The following is a 24,677-nucleotide window of genomic DNA, read 5'->3' on the forward strand; positions in this document are numbered from 1 at the left end:
TGCCAACAGCCCTCTAATGTAGTGTACATACTGCCAACAGCCCTCTAATGTAGTGTACACACTGACAACAGCCCTCTAATGTAGTGTACACACAGCCAAAAGCCCTCTAATGTAGTGTACACACTGCCAACAGCCCTCTAATGTAGTGTACATACTGCCAACAGCCCTCTAATGTAGTGTACACACTGACAACAGCCCTCTAATGTAGTGTACACACTGACAACAGCCCTCTAATGTAGTGTACACACTGACAACAGCCCTCTAATGTAGTGTACACACTACCAACAGCCCTCTAATGTAGTGTACACACGGCCAAAAGCCCTCTAATGTAGTGTACACACGGCCAACAGCCCTCTAATGTAGTGTACATACTGCCAACAGCCCTCTAATGTAGTGTACACACTACCAACAGCCCTCTAATGTAGTGTACATACTGCCAACAGTCCTCCACAGGCCCAAAGTACTGTTAGTATCCTCACCATCTTTACAAACAGGTGCTAATACAAGTCTGGGACTCTGTTGATACAACTCTGGGCCTGTTCTGGGTCTGGTCTGGGTAAGTGGGCCTGTTCTGGGTCTGGTCTGGGTAAGTCTGTCTGGTCTGGAACTTTTCTGAGTAAGTGGGTCTGTTCTGGGTCTGGTCTGGGTAAGTGGGTCTGTTCTGGGTCTGGTCTGGGTAAGTGGGCCTGTTCTGGGTCTGGTCTGGGTAAGTCTGTCTGTTCTGGGTCTGGTCTGGGTAAGTGGGTCTATTCTGGGTCTGGTCTGGGTAAGTGGGTCTGTTCTGGGTCTGGTCTGGGTAAGTGGGTCTGTTCTGGGTTTGGTTTGGGTAAGTAAGTCGGTTCTGGGTCTGGTCTGGGTAAGTGGGTCTGTTCTGGGTCTGGTCTGGGTAAGTGGGTCTGTTCTGGGTCTGGGTAAGTGGGTCTATTCTGGGTCTGGTCTGGGTAAGTGGGTCTATTCTGGGTCTGGTCTGGGTAAGTGGGTCTGTTCTGGGTTTGGTTTGGGTAAGTAGGGTCTGTTCTGGGTCTGGTCTGGGTAAGTAATTCGGTTCTGGGTCTGGTCTGGGTAAGTGGGTCTGTTCTGGGTCTGGTCTGGGTAAGTGGGTCTGGTCTGGGTAAGTGGGTCTGTTCTGGGTCTGGTCTGGGTAAGTGGGTCTGTTCTGGGTCTGGTCTGGGTAAGTGGGTCTGTTTTGGGTCTGGTCTGGGTAAGTGGGTCTGTTCTGGGTCTGGTCTGGGTAAGTGGGTCTGGTCTGGGTAAGTGGGTCTGGTCTGGGTAAGTGGGTCTGTTCTGGGTCTGGTCTGGGTAAGTGGGTCTGTTCAGGGTCTGGTCTGGGTAAGTGGGTCTGTTCTGGGTCTGGTCTGGGTAAGTGGGTCTGTTCTGGGTCTGGTCTGGGTAAGTGGGTCTGTTCTGGGTCTGGTCTGGGTAAGTGGGTCTGTTCTGGGTCTGTTCTGGGTCTGGTCTGGGTAAGTGGGTCTGGTCTGGGTAAGTGGGTCTGTTCTGGGTCTGGTCTGGGTAAGTGGGTCTGGTCTGGGTAAGTGGGTCTGTTCTGGGTGTGTGTCTGAGCCCTGTACCTCTGCAGGCACTGATCATCTGCAGCACCATCTCTGCAGCTCCTCTGTTGTGGAGCCGGGACTGTTGATACAGGAGCCTCTGCTTCTCCATCTCCTTCTCCTGACAGACAGACAGACAGGAGACAGGTTGTAACTCTGTCGACCAGGTCGGTCCCCCTCTCTCTCTGCTCTCTCACACAGCACGCATGGACGGACACACACACACACTCACTCACACATTAAGACACAGAGTTTATTAGTGATAGTAGTTATTATCCTTCTTACAGAACAAATAGTTGTATTTTTTCTATGTTCCTGTTTGGTTGTCTTTCATTGCAGCATCTACGTGCACTGAAGAAACACAGAGTGTTATTATATTCCAAAACAGAGACACACACACACACACACACACACACACACACACACACACACACACACACACACACACACACACACACACACACACACACACACACACACACACACACACACACACCGGGGCAGTTGTGTGAGAGAGTAACCGGCTCTGCTGCCCGTCCCCCCCCCACCACCCCATCATACCATCTCAGTCTGGGTCACTTCAAAGGCCTCCTCCTCTTCCCCCTCCTCCTCCTCACCAATGTGGCAACTCTGGAGAGAGAAGGGGAGAGAAAGAGAGAGAGGGGAGAAGGGAGAGGGGAGAAGTGAGAGGGTGGAGAAGGGAGAAGTGAGAGGGGGGAGAAGGAAGAGGGGGAGAAGTGAGAGGGGGAGAAGAGAGAGGGGAGAGAGAGAGTGGGGAGAAGGAAGAGTGGGGAGAGAGAGAGTGGGGAGAGTGGGGAGAGAGAGAGTGGGGAGAAGGGAGAGTGGGGAGAGAGAGAGTGGGGAGAAGGGAGAGGGGGAGAGAGAGAGTGGGGAGAGAGGGAGCGGGGAGAAGGGAGAGGGGAGAGAGAGAGTGGGGAGAGAGAGCGGGGAGAAGGGAGAGTGGGGGGAGAGAGAGTGGGGAGAGAGGGAGCGGGGAGAAGGGAGAGTGGGGAGAGAGGGAGCGGGGAGAAGGGAGAGGGGAGAGAGAGAGGGGAGAGAGAGAGTGGGGAGAGAGAGCGGGGAGAGAGAGCGGGGAGAAGGGAGAGTGGGGAGAGAGAGAGTGGGGAGAAGGGAGAGGGGAGAAGGGAGAGTGGGGAGAGAGGGAGCGGGGAGAAGGGAGAGTGGGGAGAGAGGGAGCGGGGAGAAGGGAGAGGGGAGAGAGAGAGGGGAGAGAGAGAGTGGGGAGAGAGAGCGGGGAGAGAGAGCGGGGAGAAGGGAGAGTGGGGGGAGAGAGAGTGGGGAGAGAGAGAGTGGGGAGAAGGGAGAGTGGGGGGAGAGAGAGCGGGGAGAAGGGTGAGAGAAGGAAAGAGTGAATAAGAGAGAAATATAAGTAGGAGAGAAGGTGGAGAGTTAGCAGCATGTCTAACACAACATGAGATCATGTTCAAATCTAGTAGGGGACCAGCACGTCTAACACAACATGAGATCATGTTCAAATCTAGTAGGGGACCAGCACGTCTAACACAACATGAGATCATGTTCAAATCTAGTAGGGGACCAGCACGTCTAACACAACATGAGATCATGTTCAAATCTAGTAGGGGACCACGTTACCTTGGCCATAATGTCAGCATAAGCCATGTATAAGTAGTCTACTTCCAGTTTGCTGCAACAACAGAGAAAACACGACAAGGTTTAGCCACCAAAACAAACTGAGAAAAACGTGAAGGGTTGACTGTTTTACATACAGAAGGTTTGACTGTTTTACATACAGAAGGTTTGACTGTTTTACATACAGAAGGTTTGACTGTTTTACATACAGAAGGTTTGACTGTTTTACATACAGAAGGTTTGACTGTTTTACATACAGAAGGTTTGACCGTTTTACAGAAGTCATTGGGATATGAAATAATTGTTTTAATTATGTTAGGTCAACAACAGATACGCTCCTCCTCCTCTCCCTTGTCTCCGTTTGTAGTGACAGGTTGAGAGAAGGGGATGAGAGTGTTAGGGAGGGAGGGAGGGAGGGAGGGAGGGAGGGAGGGAGGGAGGGAGGGAGGGAGGGAGGGAGGTGGCCTCACCTCTTCTCTGTGAGAGCGGTCCGGCTGAAGTGTAGGATGAGCTGATGCAGAGGGTCAGGTTTAGTTTCTGCCTCTTCCTCTGCCTCTTCTCCCAGCTCCTCCTCCTCCATGGCTTTCTACACACACACACACACACACACACACACACACACACACACACACACACACACACACACACACACACAGACACACACACACAGCGAAACACAAAAATCCTTACAGAAAGTTGCTGAAGACTCACAAATATGGCGATAATACAGTATATACTAGTATACAATTACACTATCTATCCTACGGAATTTGTGCTGCTAAAACTACACAGCCGAGGAGAAAAGCCCTTACAGACAAGTCGTCGATCATACGGTCTTCAAACTGGTATCCTTCAGTCTGTAGCCAGTTCCTCTTGTACCCATTCAGAAACATGTTGGACCCCCGGTGCCTGTTGGAGAGAACAGGAAGTGCCGACGAAGGAAGTTACATCGCATACCAAGCGGCGACACAAAAATCATGATTTTTTAAATTTTTTTACCTTTATTTAGCTAGGCAAGTCAGTTAAGAACACATTCTTATTTACAATGACGGCCTGGGAACAGTGGGTTAACTGCCTGTTCAGGGGCAGAACGACAGATTTGTACCTTGTCAGCTCGGGGATTCGAACTTGCAACCTTTCGGTTACTAGTCCAACGCTCTAACCACTAGGCTACCCTGCCGCCCATGATACACTATATATACGTAAGTATGTGGACACCCCTTCAAATGAGTGGATTCGGCTGCTTCAGCCACACCCGTTGTTGCTGACAGGTGTATAAAATCAAGCACACAGCCATGCAATCTCCTTAGACAAACATTGGCAGTAGAATGGCCCTTACTGAAGATCGCAGTGACTTTCAACGATGCCACCTTTCCAACAAGTCAGTTCTGTCACGCCCTGATCTGGTTCACCTGTCTTTGTTATTGTCTCCACCCATCTCCAGCTGTCCCCTGTTTTCCTAATTAGTCCCTGGGTATTTATTCCTGTGTTCTCTGATTGTCTGTTGCCAGTTCGTCTTGTCAAGTCAACCAGCTTGTTTTTTACGTGCTCCTGCTTTTTCCTTATCTCGATTTTTCTAGTCCTCTCGTTTTTTGACCCTTGCCTGCCCTGACCATTCTGCCTGCCTAGACCTCGAGCCTTCCTGCCACCCTGTACCTCCTGGACTCTGACCTGACAACATTCTAGATGATTCTGTGCTTCCAACTTTGTGTAAACAGTTTGGGGAAGGTCCTTTCCTGTTTCAGCATGACAATGCCCCCACAAAGCGAGGTCCATACAGAAATGGTTTGTTGAGATCATTGTGGAAGAACTTGGCAGGCCTGCAGAGCCTTGACCTCAACACCATCAAACGCCTTAGGGATGAATTGGAACGCCGACTGCGAGCCAGACCTAATCACCCAACATCAGTGCCCGACCTCATTAATGCTCTTGTGACTGAATGGAAGCAAGTCCCCATAGCAATGTTCCAACATCTAGTGGAAAGCCTTCCCAGAAGAGTGGAGGCTGTTATAGCAGCAATGTTCCAACCTATAGTGGAAAGCCTTCCCAGAAGAGTGGAGGCTGTTATATCAGCAATGTTCCAACATATAGTGGAAAGCCTTCCCAGGAGAGTGGAGGCTGTTATAGCAGCAATGTTCCAACATCTAGTGGAAAGCCTTCCCAGAAGAGTGGAGGCTGTTATAGCAGCAATGTTCCAACATCTAGTGGAAAGCCTTCCCAGAAGAGTGGAGGCTGTTATAGCAGCAATGTTCCAACATCTAGTGGAAAGCCTTCCCAGAAGAGTGGAAGCTGTTGTAGCAGCAATGTCCCAACATCTAGTGGAAAGCCTTCCCTGAAGAGTGGAGGCTGTTATAGCAGCAAAGGGGGGACCAACTCCATATTAATGCCCGTGATTTTGGAATTAAATGTTCGAAGAGCAGGTGTCCACATACTTTTGATCATGTAGTGTATCAAAGGCCATACTAAAGTCTAACAGTACAGCTCCCTAACACTACAGCTCCCTAACACTACAGCTCCCTAACACTACAGCTCCCTAACACTACAGCTCCCTAACACTACAGCTCCCTAACACTACAGCTCTCTAACAGTACAGCTCCCTAACACTACAGCTCCCTAACACTACAGCTCCCTAACACTACAGCTCCCTAACACTACAGCTCTCTAACAGTACAGCTCCCTAACACTACAACTCCCTAACACTACAGCTCCCTAACACTACAGCTCCCTAACACTACAGCTCCCTAACACTACAGCTCCCTAACACTACAGCTCCCTAACACTACAGCTCCCTAACACTACAGCTCCCTAACACTACAGCTCCCTAACACTACAGCTCCCTAACACTACAGCTCCCTAACACTACAGCTCCCTCCATCTTCGTATTATCAATTTCTTTCAGCCAATCATCAGTCATTTGAGTCAGTACATGTTGAGTGCCCTTCTCTATAAGCATTCTGAAAGCATGTTGTTCATTTGTTCACAGAGAAATAACATTGTTTGCTAAGAGCCGGCAGCGAGCTGATTGGTCGGCTAGTATAACAAGTAAAGGGTGCTTTACAATATCTGGGTAGTGCACACAATACTCCATAATGACATCACAATACTCCATAATGACAAAGTGAAAACAGGTTTTTAGAAATGTTTTAAAATGTATTAAAAATAAAAACAGAAATGCCTTATTTACATAAGTATTCAGACCCTTTGCTATGAGACTAGAAATTGAGCTCATGTGCATCCTGTTTCCATTGATCATCCTTGAGATGTTTCTACAAATTGATTGGAGTCCACCTGTGGTAAATTCAAATGATTGGACATGATTTGGAAAGGCACACATGTGTCTATAAGGTCCCACAGTTGACAGTGCATGTCAGAGCAAAAACCAAGCCATGAGGTCGAAGGAATTGTCCATAGAGCTCCAAGAGAAGATTGTGTCGAGGCACAGGCCTGAGAAAAGATACCAAAAATGTGTCTGCAGCATCGAAGGTCCCCAAGAACACAGTGGCCTCCATCATTATTAAATGGAAGAAGTTTGGAACTGCCAAGACTCTTCCTAGAGCTGGCCACCTGGCCAAACTGAGCAATCAGAGGGAGAAGGGCCTTGGTCAGGGAGGTAACCAAGAACTCGATGGTCACTCTGACAGAGCTCCAGAGTACCTCTATGGAGAGAGGAGAACATTCCAGAAGGACAACCATCTCTGCAACGCTCCACCAATCAGGCCTTTATGGTAGAGTGGCCAGACGGAAACCACACCTCAGTAAAAGGCACATGACAGCCCGCTTGGAGTTTGCCAAGACGTACATAAATACTCTCAGACCATGAGAAATAAGACTCTCTGGTCTGATGAAACCAAGATTGAACTTTTTGGCCTGAATGCCAAGTGTCACATCAGGAGGAAACCTGGCACCTGGTGAAGCATGGTGGTGGCAGCATCATGTTGTGGGGATGTTTTTCAGCGGCAGGGACTGGGAGACTAGTCAGAATTGAGGCAAAGATGAACGGAGCGAAGTACAGAGAGATCCTTGATGAAAACCTGCTCCAGAGCACTCAGGACCTCAGACTGGGGGTGAAGGTTCACCTTCCAACAGGACAACGACCCTAAGCACACAGCCTCGGAAGGTCCTTAAGGTCCTGCCAGAGCCCGGACTTGAACCCGATCGAACATCTCTGGAGAGACCTGAAAATAGCTGTGCAGCGATGCTCCCCATCCAATCTAACAGAGCTTGAGAGGATCTGCAGAGAAGAATGGGAGAAACTCCCCAAATACAGGTGTGCCAAGCTTGTAGCGTCATACCCAAGAAGATTTGAGGCTGTAATATCTGCTAAAGGTGCTGTAACAAAAAGTTTTTTTTTTTAACAACAAATTCTAAAAACCTGTTTTCACTTTGTCATTATGGGCTATTGTGATGTCATTATGGGGTATTGTGATGTCATTATGGGGTATTGTGATGTCATTATGGGGTATTGTGTGTATATTGATGAGGAAACACATTAATTGAATACATTTTAGAATAAGGATGTAACGTAACAAAACGTGGGAAAAAGTCAAGGGGTTTGAATCCTTTCTGAATGCACCGTATATATAATTAATCTGTACATTACATGTACCTTGCCTTCATACGACAAAAAATAGTTTTATTCTATTTTTCCTCCTCCAAGTCCTCCAATCAGGGCTTTTATACATGTACATTTTTTTACGTGATTAGAAATTACGCATGAAATGTTATCCGATAGCTCTTTCGGCAAATGTCAATGCGGATCTATCCCAGAAAAATAGAAAATACAGAGAAATAACTTAGAAATGAGACTAAAAATCACCCCAAAAGAAGCACACTATCCTATTACTACACAGATATGCAGTAGTGAAGTAGCCTGTTACTACACAGATATGCAGTAGTGAAGAGTTTGATTGTGATTACCTGGGGATGTTGTAGAGGGGTGACATCCTGAAGCAGGCCACAACAGCTTTGCGTCGTTGTTTAGAAAGCAGCTTGTGCCAAACCATCTTCTTAGACTTGTACGGGTGCTCCGTCTGGGGAGAGATAAAGAGATTATCACAAGGGTCAAGAGTTTCCCTGGACAGATGGTCGTGAAAACGTCTGGTGTGAAAGGTGAATACTCACCACCTCTATGTGGAAGAGTGAATACAGTACTCACCATCTCTATGTGGTAGAGTGAATACAGTACTCACCACCTCTATGTGGTAGAGTGAATACAGTACTCACCACCTCTATGTGGTAGAGTGAATACAGTACTCACCACCTCTATGTGGTAGAGTGAATACAGTACTCACCACCTCTATGTGGTAGAGTGAATACAGTACTCACCACCTCTATGTGGTAGAGTGAATACAGTACTCACCACCTCTATGTGGTAGAGTGAATACAGTACTCACCACCTCTATGTGGTAGAGTGAATACAGTACTCACCACCTCTATGTGGTAGAGTGAATACAGTACTCACCACCTCTATGTGGTAGAGTGAATACAGTACTCACCACCTCTATGTGGTAGAGTGAATACAGTACTCACCACCTCTATGTGGTAGAGTGAATACAGTACTCACCACCTCTATGTGGTAGAGTGAATACAGTACTCACCACCTCTATGTGGTAGAGTGAATACAGTACTCACCACCTCTATGTGGTAGAGTGAATACAGTACTCACCACCTCTATGTGGTAGAGTGAATACAGTACTCACCACCTCTATGTGGTAGAGTGAATACAGTACTCACCACCTCTATGCGGTAGAGTGAATACAGTACTCACCACCTCTATACGGTAGAGTGAATACAGTATTCACCACCTCTATGTGGTAGAGTGAATACAGTACTCACCACCTCTATGTGGTAGAGTGAATACAGTACTCACCACCTCTATGTGTTAGAGTGAATACAGTACTCACCACCTCTATGTGGTAGAGTGAATACAGTACTCACCACCTCTATGTGGTAGAGGACAGCGGACACCTCCTGGACTCTCTTGACCACCTTCTCGGGGTCCTCAGCATCCTCAGCCTTCCCTGACGTCTCCTTATACAGCGCCATCTGCCAGCGCATTGACGGGTCCTCCACCTACACACAGCCAAAGAGTCAACAAGCACACCACATGGACACCACATGGACACCACATGTACCAGTGAAACCTTTTTCTATATTTTTTTTGTAGAATAATAGTGAAGACAACAAAATTTTGAAACAACACATATGGAATCACGCAGTAACCAAAAAAAAGTGTTAAACAAATCAAAATATATTTTATATTTTACCAAATAGGGACAGCTTTGCACCCTCTTGGTATTCTCTCAACCAGCTTCACGAGGTAGTCACCTGGAATGCATTTAATTTAACAGGTGTGCCTTGTTAAATGTTAATTTGTGGAATTCTTTCCTTCTCAATGCCTTTGAGCCAATCAGTTGTGTTGTGACAAGGGATAGGTGGTATACAGAAGATAGCCCTATTTGGTAAAATACCAAGTACATATTATGGCAAGAACAGCTCAAATAAGCAAAGAGAAACGACAGTCCATCATTACTTTAAGACATGGAGGTCAGTCAACGTGGAAAAACTGCAAGTGCAAGTTGCAAAAATCATCATGTGATATGATGAAATTGGCTCTCACAAGGACCACCGCAGGAAAGGAAGACCGACCCAGAGGTACCTCTGCTGCAGAGGATAGGTTCATTAGAGTCAACTGGCTCTCATGAGGACCGCCACAGGAAAGGAAGACCCAGAGGTACCTCTGCTGCAGAGGATAAGGTCATTAGAGTTAACTGGCTCTCATGAGGACCGCCACAGGAAAGGAAGACCGACCCAGAGGTACCTCTGCTGCAGAGGATAGGTTCATTAGAGTTAACTGGCTCTCTTGAGGACCGCCACAGGAAAGGAAGACCCAGAGGTACCTCTGCTGCAGAGGATAGGTTCATTAGAGTTACCAGTCTCAGATTGCAGCCCAAATAAATGCTTCACAGAGATCAAGTAACAGACACTTCAAGACTGTAGGAAAAGCATTCCAGGTAAAGCTGGTTGAGAAAATTCCAAGAGTGTACAAAGCTGCCATCAAGGCAAAGGGTGGCTACTTTGAAGAATCTCAAATATAAAATATATTTTGATTTGTTTATTAACACTTTTTTTGGTTACTACATGATTCCATATGTGTTATTTTATTGTTTTGATGTCTTGACTATTATTCTACAATGTAAAAAAAAACACAACCATTTTTTTTTCTTTCTTTACTTGGATGAGCAGGTGTGTCCAAACTTTTGAAGGGTGCTGTATCTATACAGGTAATGTATTGTTTGGCACAAAAGCTCATCTAGTTGGAGGTGTGCTGCTCACCTTGCCCTGCAGATGCATGTTGTTCTGTAGAAACTCTCTCACCTCCTCATCTGTGTCTTTCTGTTAGGGGACAGTTATTAGGCATCAAAGTTAAAAGCAAAAAAATGTGTCATCTCTGAGTGTGTGTTTGTTTGTGTTTTTCTGTGTATGTGTGTGTGTGTGTGTGAGCATGTGCGTGCGCGCGCGTGTGTGTGTGTGTGTGTGTCACTACCAGGCTGTAGCGTATCTTGGCCAGGTTAATCAGTTCCTGGTCAGCAGGGGAACACATATTGAGGCCAATAGGAAGCATCTTCTTCAGCGCCGCTACGATCAGAGATGTCTGCACCGAATAGCGGTCCCCCCTTCGCTTCTTCTTGGTACGCTCCACATCAGAACCTCCAGCCTATAGGAGGAGAGAGTGTGGTCAGACCGTACCATCTATAGCCTATAGGAGGAGAGAGTTGGGTCAGCCAATACCATCTCTGCCCACTCCTCTATGTCTCTAAGTCTGATGTAGGTACTAGACAAGGTACATCCATATCCCCATTTCTGATTTATTTAGGTACGAGCCAAGGCTGCTCTCTATGCCCATGTTTACTCTAGGAAGGTACTAGACAAGGCACCCACATATCCCCATTTCTGTCTGATGTAGGTAGGTGGCCTAAAGGGAAATACATTGCTTCACAAAAATGAAAGCTAACTACATTGCTGCTATATGCTTTAATTATGAGTGGTTGAAGTTACAAACATGTTAAAAGGGGGTGGGGGATTCGGGAAATGTGATTGGACTGAACAAGGCTAAGGGAAGAAACAAAACAGCAACATGCTGGAAAGGAAAAAAAAGAGAAAAGCAATCATTAACGTCAAACACAAAATCTACAAATACAGCAGTACTAGGGTTGCAAAATTCCAGCTTCCATGATTCCGGACTTCCTGCTAATTCCCTTCTCATTTTGGGAATCTTCCAAACAGAATTCTGGGAAAACCTGGGAATTTTGCAATCCTAAGCAATACTAAAACGTATCATTTATGTTCTCACCACAGTGCAGCTTGTGCATGTAAGAAGCTGTTAGTGCTAACTATGCATCTGTCCGCTGGAGAGCTGCTCTACCTCGTCAATGGAGAGCTGCTCGACCTAGTCAATGGAGAGCTGCTCTACCTAGTCAATGGAGAGCTGCTCTACCTAGTCAATGGGAGAGCTGCTATACCTAGTCAATGGGAGAGCTGCTCTATCTCGTCAATGGAGAGCTGCTCTACCTAGTCAATGAAGAGCTGCTCTACCTAGTCAATGGAAAGCTGCTCTACCTAGTCAATGGAGAGCTGCTCTACCTAGTCAATGGAGAGCTGCTCTATCTAGTCAAGGGAGAGCTGCTCTACCTCATCAATGGAGAGCTGCCCCACCTAGTCAATGGAGAGCTGCTCCACCTAGTCAATTGAGAGCTGCTCCACCTAGTCAATGGAGAGCTGCTCCACCTAGTCAATGGAGAGCTGCTCTACCTAGTCAATGGAGAGCTGCTCTACCTAGTCAAGGGAGAGCTGCTCTACCTAGTCAAGGGAGAGCTGCTCTATCTAGTCAAGGGAGAGCTGCTCTACCTAGTCAAGGGAGAGCTGCTCTACCTAGTCAATGAAGAGCTGCTCTACCTAGTCAATGGAGAGCTGTTCTACCTAGTCAAGGGAGAGCTCCTCTATCTAGTCAAGGAAGAGCTCCTCTATCTAGTCAAGGGAGAGCTGCTCTATCTAGTCAAGGGAGAGCTCCTCTATCTCGTCAATGGAGAGCTGCTCTACCTAATCAATGGAGAACTGCTATATCTAGTCAATGGAGAGCTGCTCTACCTAGTCAATGGGAGAGCTGCTCTACCTAATCAATGGAGAGCTGCTCTACCTAATCAATGGAGAGCTGCTCTATATAGTCAAGGGAGAGCTCCTCTATCTACTCAAGGGAGAGCTCCTCTATCTACTAAATGGGAGCTGCTCTATCTATTTAAGGGAGAGCTCCTCTATCTACTCAAGGGAGAGCTCCTCTATCTACTCAATGGGGAGCTGCTCTATCTATTTAAGGGAGAGCTCCTCTATCTACTCAAGGGAGAGCTGCTCTATCTAGTCAATGCAGTCCTGTGTTAGTAGTGCAGTAAGGTTCTGCTAGGCCCAGCCCACCACTCCACACCAGGTATAGCAGCAGTCTTTGGGGTCAGCTCCATTACCCGTGATTTCTGACCTCTGACCAGATAACAGAGGCTCCTTCAGTAATGACCATGTGACAGCTGAGTAGAGGAGGTTAGCTCACACCAGGAAACGGGATAGCAGGCCTTAAATATCCCTTACTGGTCGGCTAAAAAAATCCACAACTTAACCTATATAATGCCTTCACATAATGCCACAAAACGGAACATTCATAATGCTATATATTTATTCTTAATTTATTTGTACATTACTTAGACAACTTTGTGGTTCCGTAATTCTGAAGTGGTACCAGGAAAAAACATTGTTAAGATTAGAATAGAGGTATATAACAGGGCTCTACTTTAGGTTTATAAGGTATATAACAGGGCTCTACTTTAGGTTTATAAGGTATATAACAGGGCTCTACTTTAGGTTTATAAGGTATATAACAGGGCTCTACTTTAGGTTTATAGAGGTATATAACAGGGCTCTACTTTAGGTTTATAAGGTATATAACAGGGCTCTACTTTAGGTTTATAAGGTATATAACAGGGCTCTACTTTAGGTTTATAGAGGTATATAACAGGGCTCTACTTTAGGTTTATAGAGGTATATAACAGGGCTCTACTTTAGGTTTATAAAGGTATATAACAGGGCTCTACTTTAGGTTTATAAAGGTATATAACAGGGCTCTACTTTAGGTTTATAAGGTATATAACAGGGCTCTACTTTAGGTTTATAAAGGTATATAACAGGGTTCTACTTTAAGTTTATAAAGTTATATAACAGGGCTATAAACAAAAACAAACATCAACAAAACAAAAAACAAACATCAACAACACAAAACAAACATCAACAAAACCAAAAACAAACATCAACAACACAAAACAAACATCCAAAACCAAAAACAAACATCAACAACACAAAACAAACATCCAAAACCAAAAACAAACATCAACAACACAAAACAAACATCAACAAAACAAAAAACAAACATCAACAACACAAAACAAACATCAACAAAACAAAAAACAAACATCAACAAAACAAAAAACAAACATCAACAAAACAAAAACAAACAACAAAACAAAAAACAAACATCAACAAAACAAAAAACAAACATCAACAAAGTATTCGCCAATCAGGGACCGTCTGAAGGCAAACCAAATCCTCGAACCGAGGCTCATGGGACAGCAGCAGTAGTTGATGTACATCAGTCCGTGCTGAGCCGAGTGTCATGAAACCCAAACACTTCAATCTACGGAACAGAGCTTTCATCAAGCCTCTCCAGACCCCGTCCCCCCGTCCCCCGTCCCCCCGTCCTCACACACATCAGCTTCATTAAGACACACACTCATTTCACAGTAAAGCCTCCCTAGGAAAGACCTTATTCGAATGTCCATGTTTTAGTCTCTGCTGCAGAATGTACTGGCTATAGACTAGAGGGACGTCATTGGTGTTGAACAGTAAGGGAGGGCTTAATGAGTGCTGTAATGTGTGTATGTATGTGTGGGTTATACATGTGAAAGTCAGTGTTTATGTGTGTGAAAATAGTGTGTGTGTGTGTGTGTGTGTGTGTGTGTGTGTGTGTGTGTGTGTGTGTGTGTGTGTGTGTGTGTGTGTGTGTGTGTGTGTGTGTGTGTGTGTGTGTGTGTGTGTGTGTGTGTGTGTGTGTGTGTGTGAGCGACAGGATCTGTGTGTTTCTGCTCTATAGCCGTGCACTAGGAGGGCTTGATGAAGAACCTCCCCCCCCACAGTCAGGGTGCCATGCGGTCAGGCCAGCACAGCGGTCACATTACGGTCAGCGTGCACAAACACAGTCTAACCTCTTCCCCGCCGGCCTAGTGGCCCCCCCCGCGTCCACAGAGACACACAGAGACAGAGAAAGAACAGAGTTAACATCCTACAGATCACCTCTTGACCTCTCATCTCCTGACCTCAAGCATTCACAAAGCACCTCAGAGTGCTGATCTAGAATCAGGTCTTAATTCATTATAATCTGATCCTAGTTCAGACTGCTGAGCTCAAAACCTTTGACCTTGTCGACACCCAGGTATCCTAACTCTGCCTCCTCCGGCCTCTCCAGACCAGGAAGTGGATATGATATAGAAGATATGTATTCATACCCCTTTCACTTCATTTTCTTGTGTTACAGCCCTGAATTCAAAATGGACTAAATATATATATATTTTTTTTATCTCACTCATCTTATTTATTATTTAACCTTTATTTAACTAGGCAAGTCAGTTAATTAAGAACAAATTCTTATTTTCAATGACGGCCTAGGAACAGTGGGTGAACTGCACACAATACCCCCTTTAATTACATTTCTGCAAATGTATTGAAAATGAAAAAACAGAAATATCTCATTTACATAAGTATTCAGACCCCTGAACTGTGATGATTTCTGGGTAAGTATCTAAGAGCTTCGCAAACATGTATTTTACAATATTTTAAATTATTCAAGCACTGACAAGTTGGTTGTTGGTCATTGCTGGACAGCCATTTTCATGTCTTGCCGTAGATTTTCAAGCTGATTTAAGTCAAAACTGTAACTAGGCCACTCAGGAACATTCAATGTCGTCTTGGCAAGCAACTCCAGTGTAGATTTGGCCTTGTGTTTTAGCTTATTTGAAAGCAGAACTCCCTAGTCCTTGCCAATGACAAGCATACCCATAACATGATGCAGCCACCACCATGCTTGAAAATATGGAGACTGGTACTCAGTGATGTTTTGTGTTGAATTTTCCCCAAACACTTTGTATTCAGGACATAAATTTTGTTTTGTTGCCATTTTTATTTATGTATTATTTATTATTAATGTTTTACTTTAGTGCCTTATTACAAAAAGGATGCATGTTTTGGAATATTTTTATTCTGTACAGGCTTTCTTCTTTCACTGTGTTAATTAGGTTAGTATTGTGGAGTAACTACCATGCTGTTGATTCATCCTCAGTTCTCACCTATCAGAGTCATTAAACTCTGTAACTGTTTTGAAGTCACCATTGGCCTCATGGTGAAATCCCTGAGCGGTTTCCTTCCTCTCTGGCAACTGAGTTAGGAAGGACGCCTGTATCTTTGTAGTGACTGGGTGTATTGATACACCATCCAAGGCATAGTTAATAACTTCACCGTGCACAAAGGGATATTCAATGTCTGTTTTTCCCCCCTTTACCAATAAACCAATAGGTGCCCTTTGTGAGGCATTGGAAAACCTCCCTTGTCTTTGTGATTGAATCTGTGTTTGAAATTCACTGTTCAACTGAGGGACCTGACAGATAATTATATGTGTGGGGTACAAAGATGAGATAGTCATTCAACTATCATGTTAAACACTATTATTGTACACAGAAAGTCCATGGGACTTATGATGTGATTTGTTAAGCACATTTTTACTCCTGAACTTATTTAGGCTCCTCGTCATAACAAAGGGGTTGAATACTTATTGACTCAAGACATTTCTGCTTTCCATGTTTAATTAATTTGTGAAACATTTCTAAAAACATAATTCCACGTTGACATTATGGGGTATTGTGTGTAGCCCAGTGAAACAATACCTCGATTTAATCCATTGTAAATTCAGCCTGTAACAACAACAACAAGTGGAAAATGTCAAGGGGTGTGAATACTTCCTGAAGGCATCTTTTGTCTTCTAACCAAGCAGGCATTGGGACTACAGGCATTGGTATATTATGGACTGCAATGGTTGTTTACATGAATAAAATCAACCATAGTAGATTGTATATAAATGGTTGTGAGCCGTTGATACCCTTTGTACTCATGGTGGATGCAGCCTCACCTTGCTCATCTTACTCTTGCTGTCAGCGGTCAGGAAAGACATGTTGTTGATCTCATTCATTACCACAAAGTTCTGCTCCTCACGCTTGAAGTTCTGAAATGGAGGAAAGAAGAAACGGGGAGAGAAAGGGAGGGAAACAGAGAGAAAGGGAGAGGAACAGAGAGAAAGGGAGAGAAAGGGAGAGTGTATTCGATGACGAAAAAAACGACGTGTCTCTATTCAAAACGGTTCAAAAATAAATAACCTGTATATAACCCACCTCCAAAACAAATGGCAAAAATAATCCCTGCCATGTGACAACTAGTAAAATGCTCTAATCATCTATTCCTGTAGGATAACATTTCAGAATAGATCAGTAGGACAACTGGACCCCTTGAGAACTAGTACTAAAACCAGTCAGTCCAGGGAGGGAAGTTATTAGAAGTCATGAACCACGATCACACCACGTACGACTGGTCTAATACTTAGAGTACTTCCGTCATGAGGTTAGCTCCTCCGTGGATAACATAGCTATGAAGTAGACTTCTTCATACCTACCGCCACTGCAATAGTGGAAGACAGTGACTGGTAGTAAAACCACTACAGACTCCCTTGACACCAATTCTGACTGACCTCCAGGCATTGACCTGAAAATTACCTGACTACGTCAGACTCATTCTGAACAAGTTGTAATCTGCCAGGATACTTGGTTTCCTTCCCTTGACATGTGCGCTTGCATAAGCATAAACACACATGCACAGAGGAACATCCAATTAGGATTTATTTATTTATTATAGGATCACTTAAGGGTCCGAGCAAAATAGCAGCCTTCGTAAAGTTGAACATTTATTTTGAGGTCTTTAACTCTACAGCTACAGCACTCACCAGTTTTCTTTTCAGAAGTCCATAGGTCATCCCTGTAGACTGCCCAAAACTAGTGCCTTACAGCTGTAGACTTATCATATAGTTATCAACTTAGGATAGTAGCCTAAGCAACACCCTGCAAATGAGGAAAACCCTAGATATGACATGAGACAATGCCATGATAGGGTCATTTTGCCAAGACCGTGGACGTAGATAGAATACAGTCCAATGAGATGATTAAGGGGGCGTAACTATATTTAGTTTTGTTTATGCTTTCATTCATTTTGTTTCATTTTCTTCGTCATGTAGAAAGTGATAGAGCCATAAACAACTTCCCCATGCAACCATCAGTTAGTGCCACAACGCCGCTCATTTGGGAGGAAATGTAATAATATATTTCATGAGTGTGTGTGCGTTGTCAACATCTGCCTAAGTTACTGCCCACCAATCCGGACATCCGCTGCCCAGCCATGGAGCGGACTTCTTCCTTTGCAGAAACCCTACCCGGGTCGACCACCAGATGGGGACCACAACGATGGTCCACAACCAGGACAACCCACGGTCATTTTTATGTTGCTTTGCAACATGCAGGTTAATCGCAAGATTGAACCCAACATGGGGGGACTGTCATGACGTTAGCCTGGGGGGTTGGTTTATGACAGTCATAAAAACCTCTTCCCTCTGTTTCCTCTCTCTACCCTACTGATGTGAAATTTGAAAACCCCTTGGTTAACATAGAGATTCTGGGAACATCAGAAGGTGGAGGGAAATTAACTATATTCTGGTAATCCGACCAATTGAACATATGCGGTGGTACTTAATGAATATGATGTCAGTTCGGTTGTCATCTGAGACATTCTTATCAATGATAAGATAACATAAACTCTACAGTGGAAAGTCTGCACATTGTAGTTATCAGATTCACATGGAATTGTTGTTCAATTTAAATGTTTGAATATGAAATTATTCGTGATGGAATGAAGTGTGATTTTAGCTTCCAAATGAGAGATTTGTGTTTTAATAAGGTTAGTGCTCTGCTCAATCAGTGGCCCACCCCTGTGAAGCGACATAACACTTTTCAAACACGCCCTCCTCTCCCTTCCTATATAAAGCCTTGACGACAATATAGCATCCGGTTCCACGTACGTGAGGTCTGCAGCCTCTGCGTTAAAATGATGAACATGTCAACTACAGAACGAAGTCAACCTCAGCGTGACGTTTGGTTGCGAATGGTATGAACTTTGAACTCTTATTCACTACAGAAGTGATACCTCCGAGTCGTTGAGTTAGCAACAGCAGCTGCAAACGCCGGCAAGGAAAGAACAGACAGAGTATCCCGTCTATCACACAACGATGTTACTACAACGTATCTAATTGACCACTCGAAACATTCTTCAAAGGACTCGGTTGGGCAACACGGCCTTCCATCTACCACCAACCAACCGAAGCGCAGCTCAGAGTAAATATTTATTGCATTTTCCTTTTCCAAATGGGCGGTAATTGAGAATGCATAAAATACTGTATTTCACCCCGCCTCTTTTCTTTTGTGTAACAAGCTGTCATATCTGTTCCGTCCGCTAGGGATGTTTTCCTTTATGATGTAATTTGTAATCAAGGTATGATTCATTCTTTGTATATTTAATTCTGTGTGATTAGTTAGGTATTTAGTAAATAAATAATTTGTTAGCCAGGGTTCGTGCAGATAACCAAGAATGTACAACTTTCAGATGAGACTGAATTAAGGTGACAATTAATATTGACGGCTATTGATGTAAAATATTACTAGGTCTTTAAGAGTTTATTCGGGAAGATAACAGCTCTATAAATATTATTTAGTGGTGCCCCGACTCTCTAGTTAATTACATTTACATGATTAGCCCAATCAGGTAATATTAATTACGGAGAAAGGATTTTATAGAATAGCATGTCATATCACTTAATCCGGCATAGACAAAGACACAACACTGCCTTTACCATAACCCCACTGCCACCATGGGGCACTCTGTTCACAACGTTGACATCAGCAAACCGCTCGCCCACACGACACAATACACACGGTCTGCAGTTGTGAGGCCGGCATTCTCTAATTCTCTAAAACGACGTTGGAGGCGGCTTATGATAGAGAAATTAACAATAAATTATCTGGCAACAGCTCTGGTGGACATTCCTGGAGTAGGATACCAATTGCACGCTCCCTCAAAACCTGAGGTATCTGTGTTGTATAGACAAAACTGCACATTTTAGAGAGGCCTTTTATTGTCCCTCAGCACAAGGTGCACCTGTGCAATAATAATGCTGTTTAATCAGCTTCTTGGTATTCCACCACCTGTCAGGTGGGTGGGTGTCTGTGCTAAAGGAGGTGGGGACACACTCACATGGTGGGAGGGTGGTTGGGTGTGTGTTAAAGGAGGTGGGGGCACACTCACATGGTGGGAGGGTGTCTGGGTGTTAAAGGAGGTGGGGGCACACACACATGGTGGGAGGGTGTCTGTGTGTTAAAGGAGGTGGGGACACACTCACTTGGTGGGAGGGTGTCTGTGTGTTAAAGGAGGTGGGGGCACACTCACATGGTGGGAGGGTGTCTGTGTGTTGAAGGAGGTGGGGGCACACTCACATGGTGGGAGGGTGTCTGTGTGTTGAAGGAGGTGGGGGCACACTCACATGGTGGGAGGGTGTCTGTGTGTTAAAGGAGGTGGGGGCACACTCACATGGTGGGAGGGTGTCTGTGTGTTGAAGGAGGTGGGGGCACACACATGGTGGGAGGGTGGGTGGGTGTTAAAGGAGGTGGGGGCACACACATGGTGGGAGGGTGGGTGGGTGTTAAAGGAGGTGGGGGCACACACACATGGTGGGAGGGTGTCTGTGTGTTAAAGGAGGTGGGGACACACTCACATGGTGGGAGGGTGTCTGTGTGTTAAAGGAGGTGGGGGCACACTCACATGGTGGGAGGGTGTCTGTGTGTTGAAGGAGGTGGGGGCACACTCACATGGTGGGAGGGTGTCTGTGTGTTGAAGGAGGTGGGGGCACACTCACATGGTGGGAGGGTGTCTGTGTGTTAAAGGAGGTGGGGGCACACTCACATGGTGGGAGGGTGTCTGTGTGTTGAAGGAGGTGGGGGCACACTCACATGGTGGGAGGGTGGGTGTGTTAAAGGAGGTGGGGGCACACTCACATGGTGGGAGGGTGTGTGTGTGTTAAAGGAGGTGGGGGCACACACACATGGTGGGAGGGTGTGTGTGTGTTAAAGGAGGTGGGGGCACACACACATGGTGGGAGGGTGTGTGTGTGTTAAAGGAGGTGGGGGCACACTCACATGGTGGGAGGGTGTCTGTGTGTTGAAGGAGGTGGGGGCACACTCACATGGTGGGAGGGTGTCTGTGTGTTGAAGGAGGTGGGGGCACACTCACATGGTGGGAGGGTGTGTGTCTGTGTGTTGAAGGAGGTGGGGGCACACTCACATGGTGGGAGGGTGTCTGTGTGTTAAAGGAGGTGGGGGCACACTCACATGGTGGGAGGGTGTGTGTCTGTGTGTTGAAGGAGGTGGGGGCACACTCACATGGTGGGAGGGTGTGTGTGTTGAAGGAGGTGGGGGCACACTCACATGGTGGGAGGGTGTGTGTCTGTGTGTTGAAGGAGGTGGGGGCACACTCACATGGTGGGAGGGTGTGTGTCTGTGTGTTGAAGGAGGTGGGGGCACACTCACATGGTGGGAGGGTGTGTGTCTGTGTGTTGAAGGAGGTGGGGGCACACTCACATGGTGGGAGGGTGTGTGTGTGAAAGGAGGTGGGGGCACACTCACATGGTGGGAGGGTGTGTGTCTGTGTGTTAAAGGAGGTGGGGGCACACTCACATGGTGGGAGGGTGTCTGTGTGTTAAAGGAGGTGGGGGCACACTCACATGGTGGGAGGGTGTCTGTGTGAAAGGAGGTGGGGGCACACTCACATGGTGGGAGGTGTCTGTGTGTTGAAGGAGGTGGGGGCACACTCACATGGTGGGAGGTGTCTGTGTGTTGAAGGAGGTGGGGGCACACTCACATGGTGGGAGGGTGTGTGTCTGTGTGTTGAAGGAGGTGGGGGCACACTCACATGGTGGGAGGTGTCTGTGTGTTGAAGGAGGTGGGGGCACACTCACATGGTGGGAGGGTGTGTGTCTGTGTGTTGAAGGAGGTGGGGGCACACTCACATGGTGGGAGGGTGTGTGTCTGTGTGTTGAAGGAGGTGGGGGCACACTCACATGGTGGGAGGGTGTCTGTGTGTTAAAGGAGGTGGGGGCACACTCACATGGTGGGAGGGTGTGTGTCTGTGTGTTGAAGGAGGTGGGGGCACACTCACATGGTGGGAGGGTGTCTGTGTGAAAGGAGGTGGGGGCACACTCACATGGTGGGAGGGTGTCTGTGTTAAAGGAGGTGGGGGCACACTCACATGGTGGGAGGTGTCTGTGTGTTGAAGGAGGTGGGGGCACACTCACATGGTGGGAGGGTGTGTGTCTGTGTGTTGAAGGAGGTGGGGGCACACTCACATGGTGGGAGGGTGTGTGTCTGTGTGTTGAAGGAGGTGGGGGCACACTCACATGGTGGGAGGGTGTCTGTGTGTTAAAGGAGGTGGGGGCACACTCACATGGTGGGAGGGTGTGTGTCTGTGTGTTGAAGGAGGTGGGGGCACACTCACATGGTGGGAGGGTGTCTGTGTGAAAGGAGGTGGGGGCACACTCACATGGTGGGAGGGTGTCTGTGTTAAAGGAGGTGGGGGCACACTCACATGGTGGGAGGGTGTCTGTGTGTTGAAGGAGGTGGGGGCACACTCACATGGTGGGAGGGTGTCTGTGTGTTAAAGGAGGTGGGGGCACACTCACATGGTGGGAGGGTGTCTGTGTGTTAAAGGAGGTGGGGGCACACTCACATGGTGGGAGGGTGTCTGTGTGTTAAAGGAGGTGGGGGCACACTCACATGGTGGGAGGGTGTCTGTATTAAAGGAGGTGGGGGCACACTCACATGGTGGGAGGGTGTCTGTGTGTTGAAGGAGGTGGGGGCACACTCACATGGTGGGAGGGTGTCTGTGTGTTGAAGGAGGTGGGGGCACACTCACATGGTGGGAGGGTGTCTGTGTTAAAGGAGGTGGGGGCACACACATGGTGGGAGGGTGGTTGGGTGTTAAAGGAGGTGGGGGCACACACACATGGTGGGTGTGTGTCTGTGTGTTGAAGGAGGTGGGGGCACACTCACATGGTGGGAGGGTGTCTGTGTGTTGAAGGAGGTGGGGGCACACTCACATGGTGGGAGGGTGTCTGTGTGTTGAAGGAGGTGGGGGCACACACACATGGTGGGAGGGTGGGTGGGTGTTGAAGGAGGTGGGGGCACACTCACATGGTGGGAGGGTGTCTGTGTGTTAAAGGAGGTGGGGGCACACTCACATGGTGGGAGGGTGTCTGTGTGTTAAAGGAGGTGGGGGCACACTCACATGGTGGTTGGGTGTGTGTTAAAGGAGGTGGGGGCACACTCACATGGTGGGAGGGTGTCTGTGTGTTAAAGGAGGTGGGGGCACACTCACATGGTGGGAGGGTGTCTGTGTGTTAAAGGAGGTGGGGGCACACTCACATGGTGGGAGGGTGTCTGTGTTAAAGGAGGTGGGGGCACACTCACATGGTGGGAGGGTGTCTGTGTGTTGAAGGAGGTGGGGGCACACTCACATGGTGGGAGGGTGTCTGTGTGTTAAAGGAGGTGGGGGCACACTCACATGGTGGGAGGGTGTCTGTGTGTTAAAGGAGGTGGGGGCACACTCACATGGTGGGAGGGTGGGTGGGTGTGAAAGGAGGTGGGGGCACACACATGGTGGGAGGGTGGGTGGGTGTGAAAGGAGGTGGGGACACACTCACATGGTGGGAGGGTGTCTGTGTGTTAAAGGAGGTGGGGGCACACACATGGTGGGAGGGTGTCTGTGTGTTAAAGGAGGTGGGGGCACACACACATGGTGGGAGGGTGTGTGTGTGTTAAAGGAGGTGGGGGCACACACATGGTGGGAGGGTGTGTGTCTGTGTGTTAAAGGAGGTGGGGGCACACTCACATGGTGGGAGGGTGTCTGTGTGTTAAAGGAGGTGGGGGCACACACATGGTGGGAGGGTGTCTGTGTGTTGAAGGAGGTGGGGGCACACACATGGTGGGAGGGTGGTTGGGTGTTAAAGGAGGTGGGGGCACACTCACATGGTGGGAGGGTGTCTGTGTTAAAGGAGGTGGGGTACACTCACATGGTGGGAGGGTGTCTGTGTTAAAGGAGGTGGGGGCACACTCACATGGTGGGAGGGTGTCTGTGTGTTAAAGGAGGTGGGGGCAGACTCACATGGTGGGAGGGTGTCTGTGTGTTGAAGGAGGTGGGGGCACACTCACATGGTGGGAGGGTGTCTGTGTGTTGAAGGAGGTGGGGGCACACTCACATGGTGGGAGGGTGTCTGTGTGTTGAAGGAGGTGGGGGCACACTCACATGGTGGGAGGGTGTCTGTGTTAAAGGAGGTGGGGGCACACTCACATGGTGGGAGGGTGTCTGTGTTAAAGGAGGTGGGGGCACACTCATATGGTGGGAGGGTGTCTGTGTGTTGAAGGAGGTGGGGGCACACTCACATGGTGGGAGGGTGTCTGTGTTAAAGGAGGTGGGGGCACACTCACATGGTGGGAGGGTGTCTGTGTTAAAGGAGGTGGGGGCACACTCACATGGTGGGAGGGTGTCTGTGTGTTGAAGGAGGTGGGGGCACACTCACATGGTGGGAGGGTGTCTGTGTGTTGAAGGAGGTGGGGGCACACTCACATGGTGGGAGGGTGTCTGTGTGTTGAAGGAGGTGGGGGCACACTCACATGGTGGGAGGGTGTCTGTGTGTTAAAGGAGGTGGGGGCACACTCACATGGTGGGAGGGTGTCTGTGTGAATGGAGGTGGGGGCACACTCACATGGTGGGAGGGTGGGTGGGTGTTAAAGGAGGTGGGGGCACACTCACATGGTGGGAGGGTGTCTGTGTGTTGAAGGAGGTGGGGGCACACTCACATGGTGGGAGGGTGTGTGTCTGTGTTAAAGGAGGTGGGGGCACACTCACATGGTGGGAGGGTGGGTGTCTGTGTGAAAGGAGGTGGGGGCACACTCACATGGTGGGAGGGTGTCTGTGTGAAAGGAGGTGGGGGCACACTCACATGGTGGGAGGGTGTCTGTGCTAAAGGAGGTGGGGGCACACTCACATGGTGGGAGGGTGGGTGGGTGTTAAAGGAGGTGGGGGCACACTCACATGGTGGGAGGGTGTCTGTGTGTTAAAGGAGGTGGGGGCACACTCACATGGTGGGAGGGTGTCTGTGTGTTGAAGGAGGTGGGGGCACACTCACATGGTGGGAGGGTGTGTGTTAAAGGAGGTGGGGGCACACTCACATGG

General features: G+C 47.5%; 1 protein-coding gene across 1 annotated transcript in view; it reads right to left on the reverse strand.

Moving 5' to 3' along the window:
* LOC135546739 (ryanodine receptor 1-like) overlaps window positions 1–24,677 on the reverse strand; it is a 154,303-nt gene that overhangs the window by 52,728 nt on the left and 76,898 nt on the right. The window contains exons 47-56 of the mRNA XM_064975393.1: window positions 16,432–16,524; window positions 10,705–10,875; window positions 10,494–10,553; window positions 9,096–9,230; window positions 8,076–8,188; window positions 3,971–4,067; window positions 3,629–3,744; window positions 3,162–3,213; window positions 2,109–2,177; window positions 1,569–1,668 (exon numbers count right to left, since the gene is read on the reverse strand). Of these exons, the coding sequence (XP_064831465.1) occupies window positions 1,569–1,668; window positions 2,109–2,177; window positions 3,162–3,213; window positions 3,629–3,744; window positions 3,971–4,067; window positions 8,076–8,188; window positions 9,096–9,230; window positions 10,494–10,553; window positions 10,705–10,875; window positions 16,432–16,524 (1,006 nt within the window). The remainder of the gene's footprint in view (window positions 1–1,568; window positions 1,669–2,108; window positions 2,178–3,161; window positions 3,214–3,628; window positions 3,745–3,970; window positions 4,068–8,075; window positions 8,189–9,095; window positions 9,231–10,493; window positions 10,554–10,704; window positions 10,876–16,431; window positions 16,525–24,677) is intronic.

Source organism: Oncorhynchus masou, chromosome 9 (genome assembly GCF_036934945.1).
Source record: "Oncorhynchus masou masou isolate Uvic2021 chromosome 9, UVic_Omas_1.1, whole genome shotgun sequence".
In the NCBI taxonomy this organism is placed as follows: domain Eukaryota; kingdom Metazoa; phylum Chordata; class Actinopteri; order Salmoniformes; family Salmonidae; genus Oncorhynchus; species Oncorhynchus masou.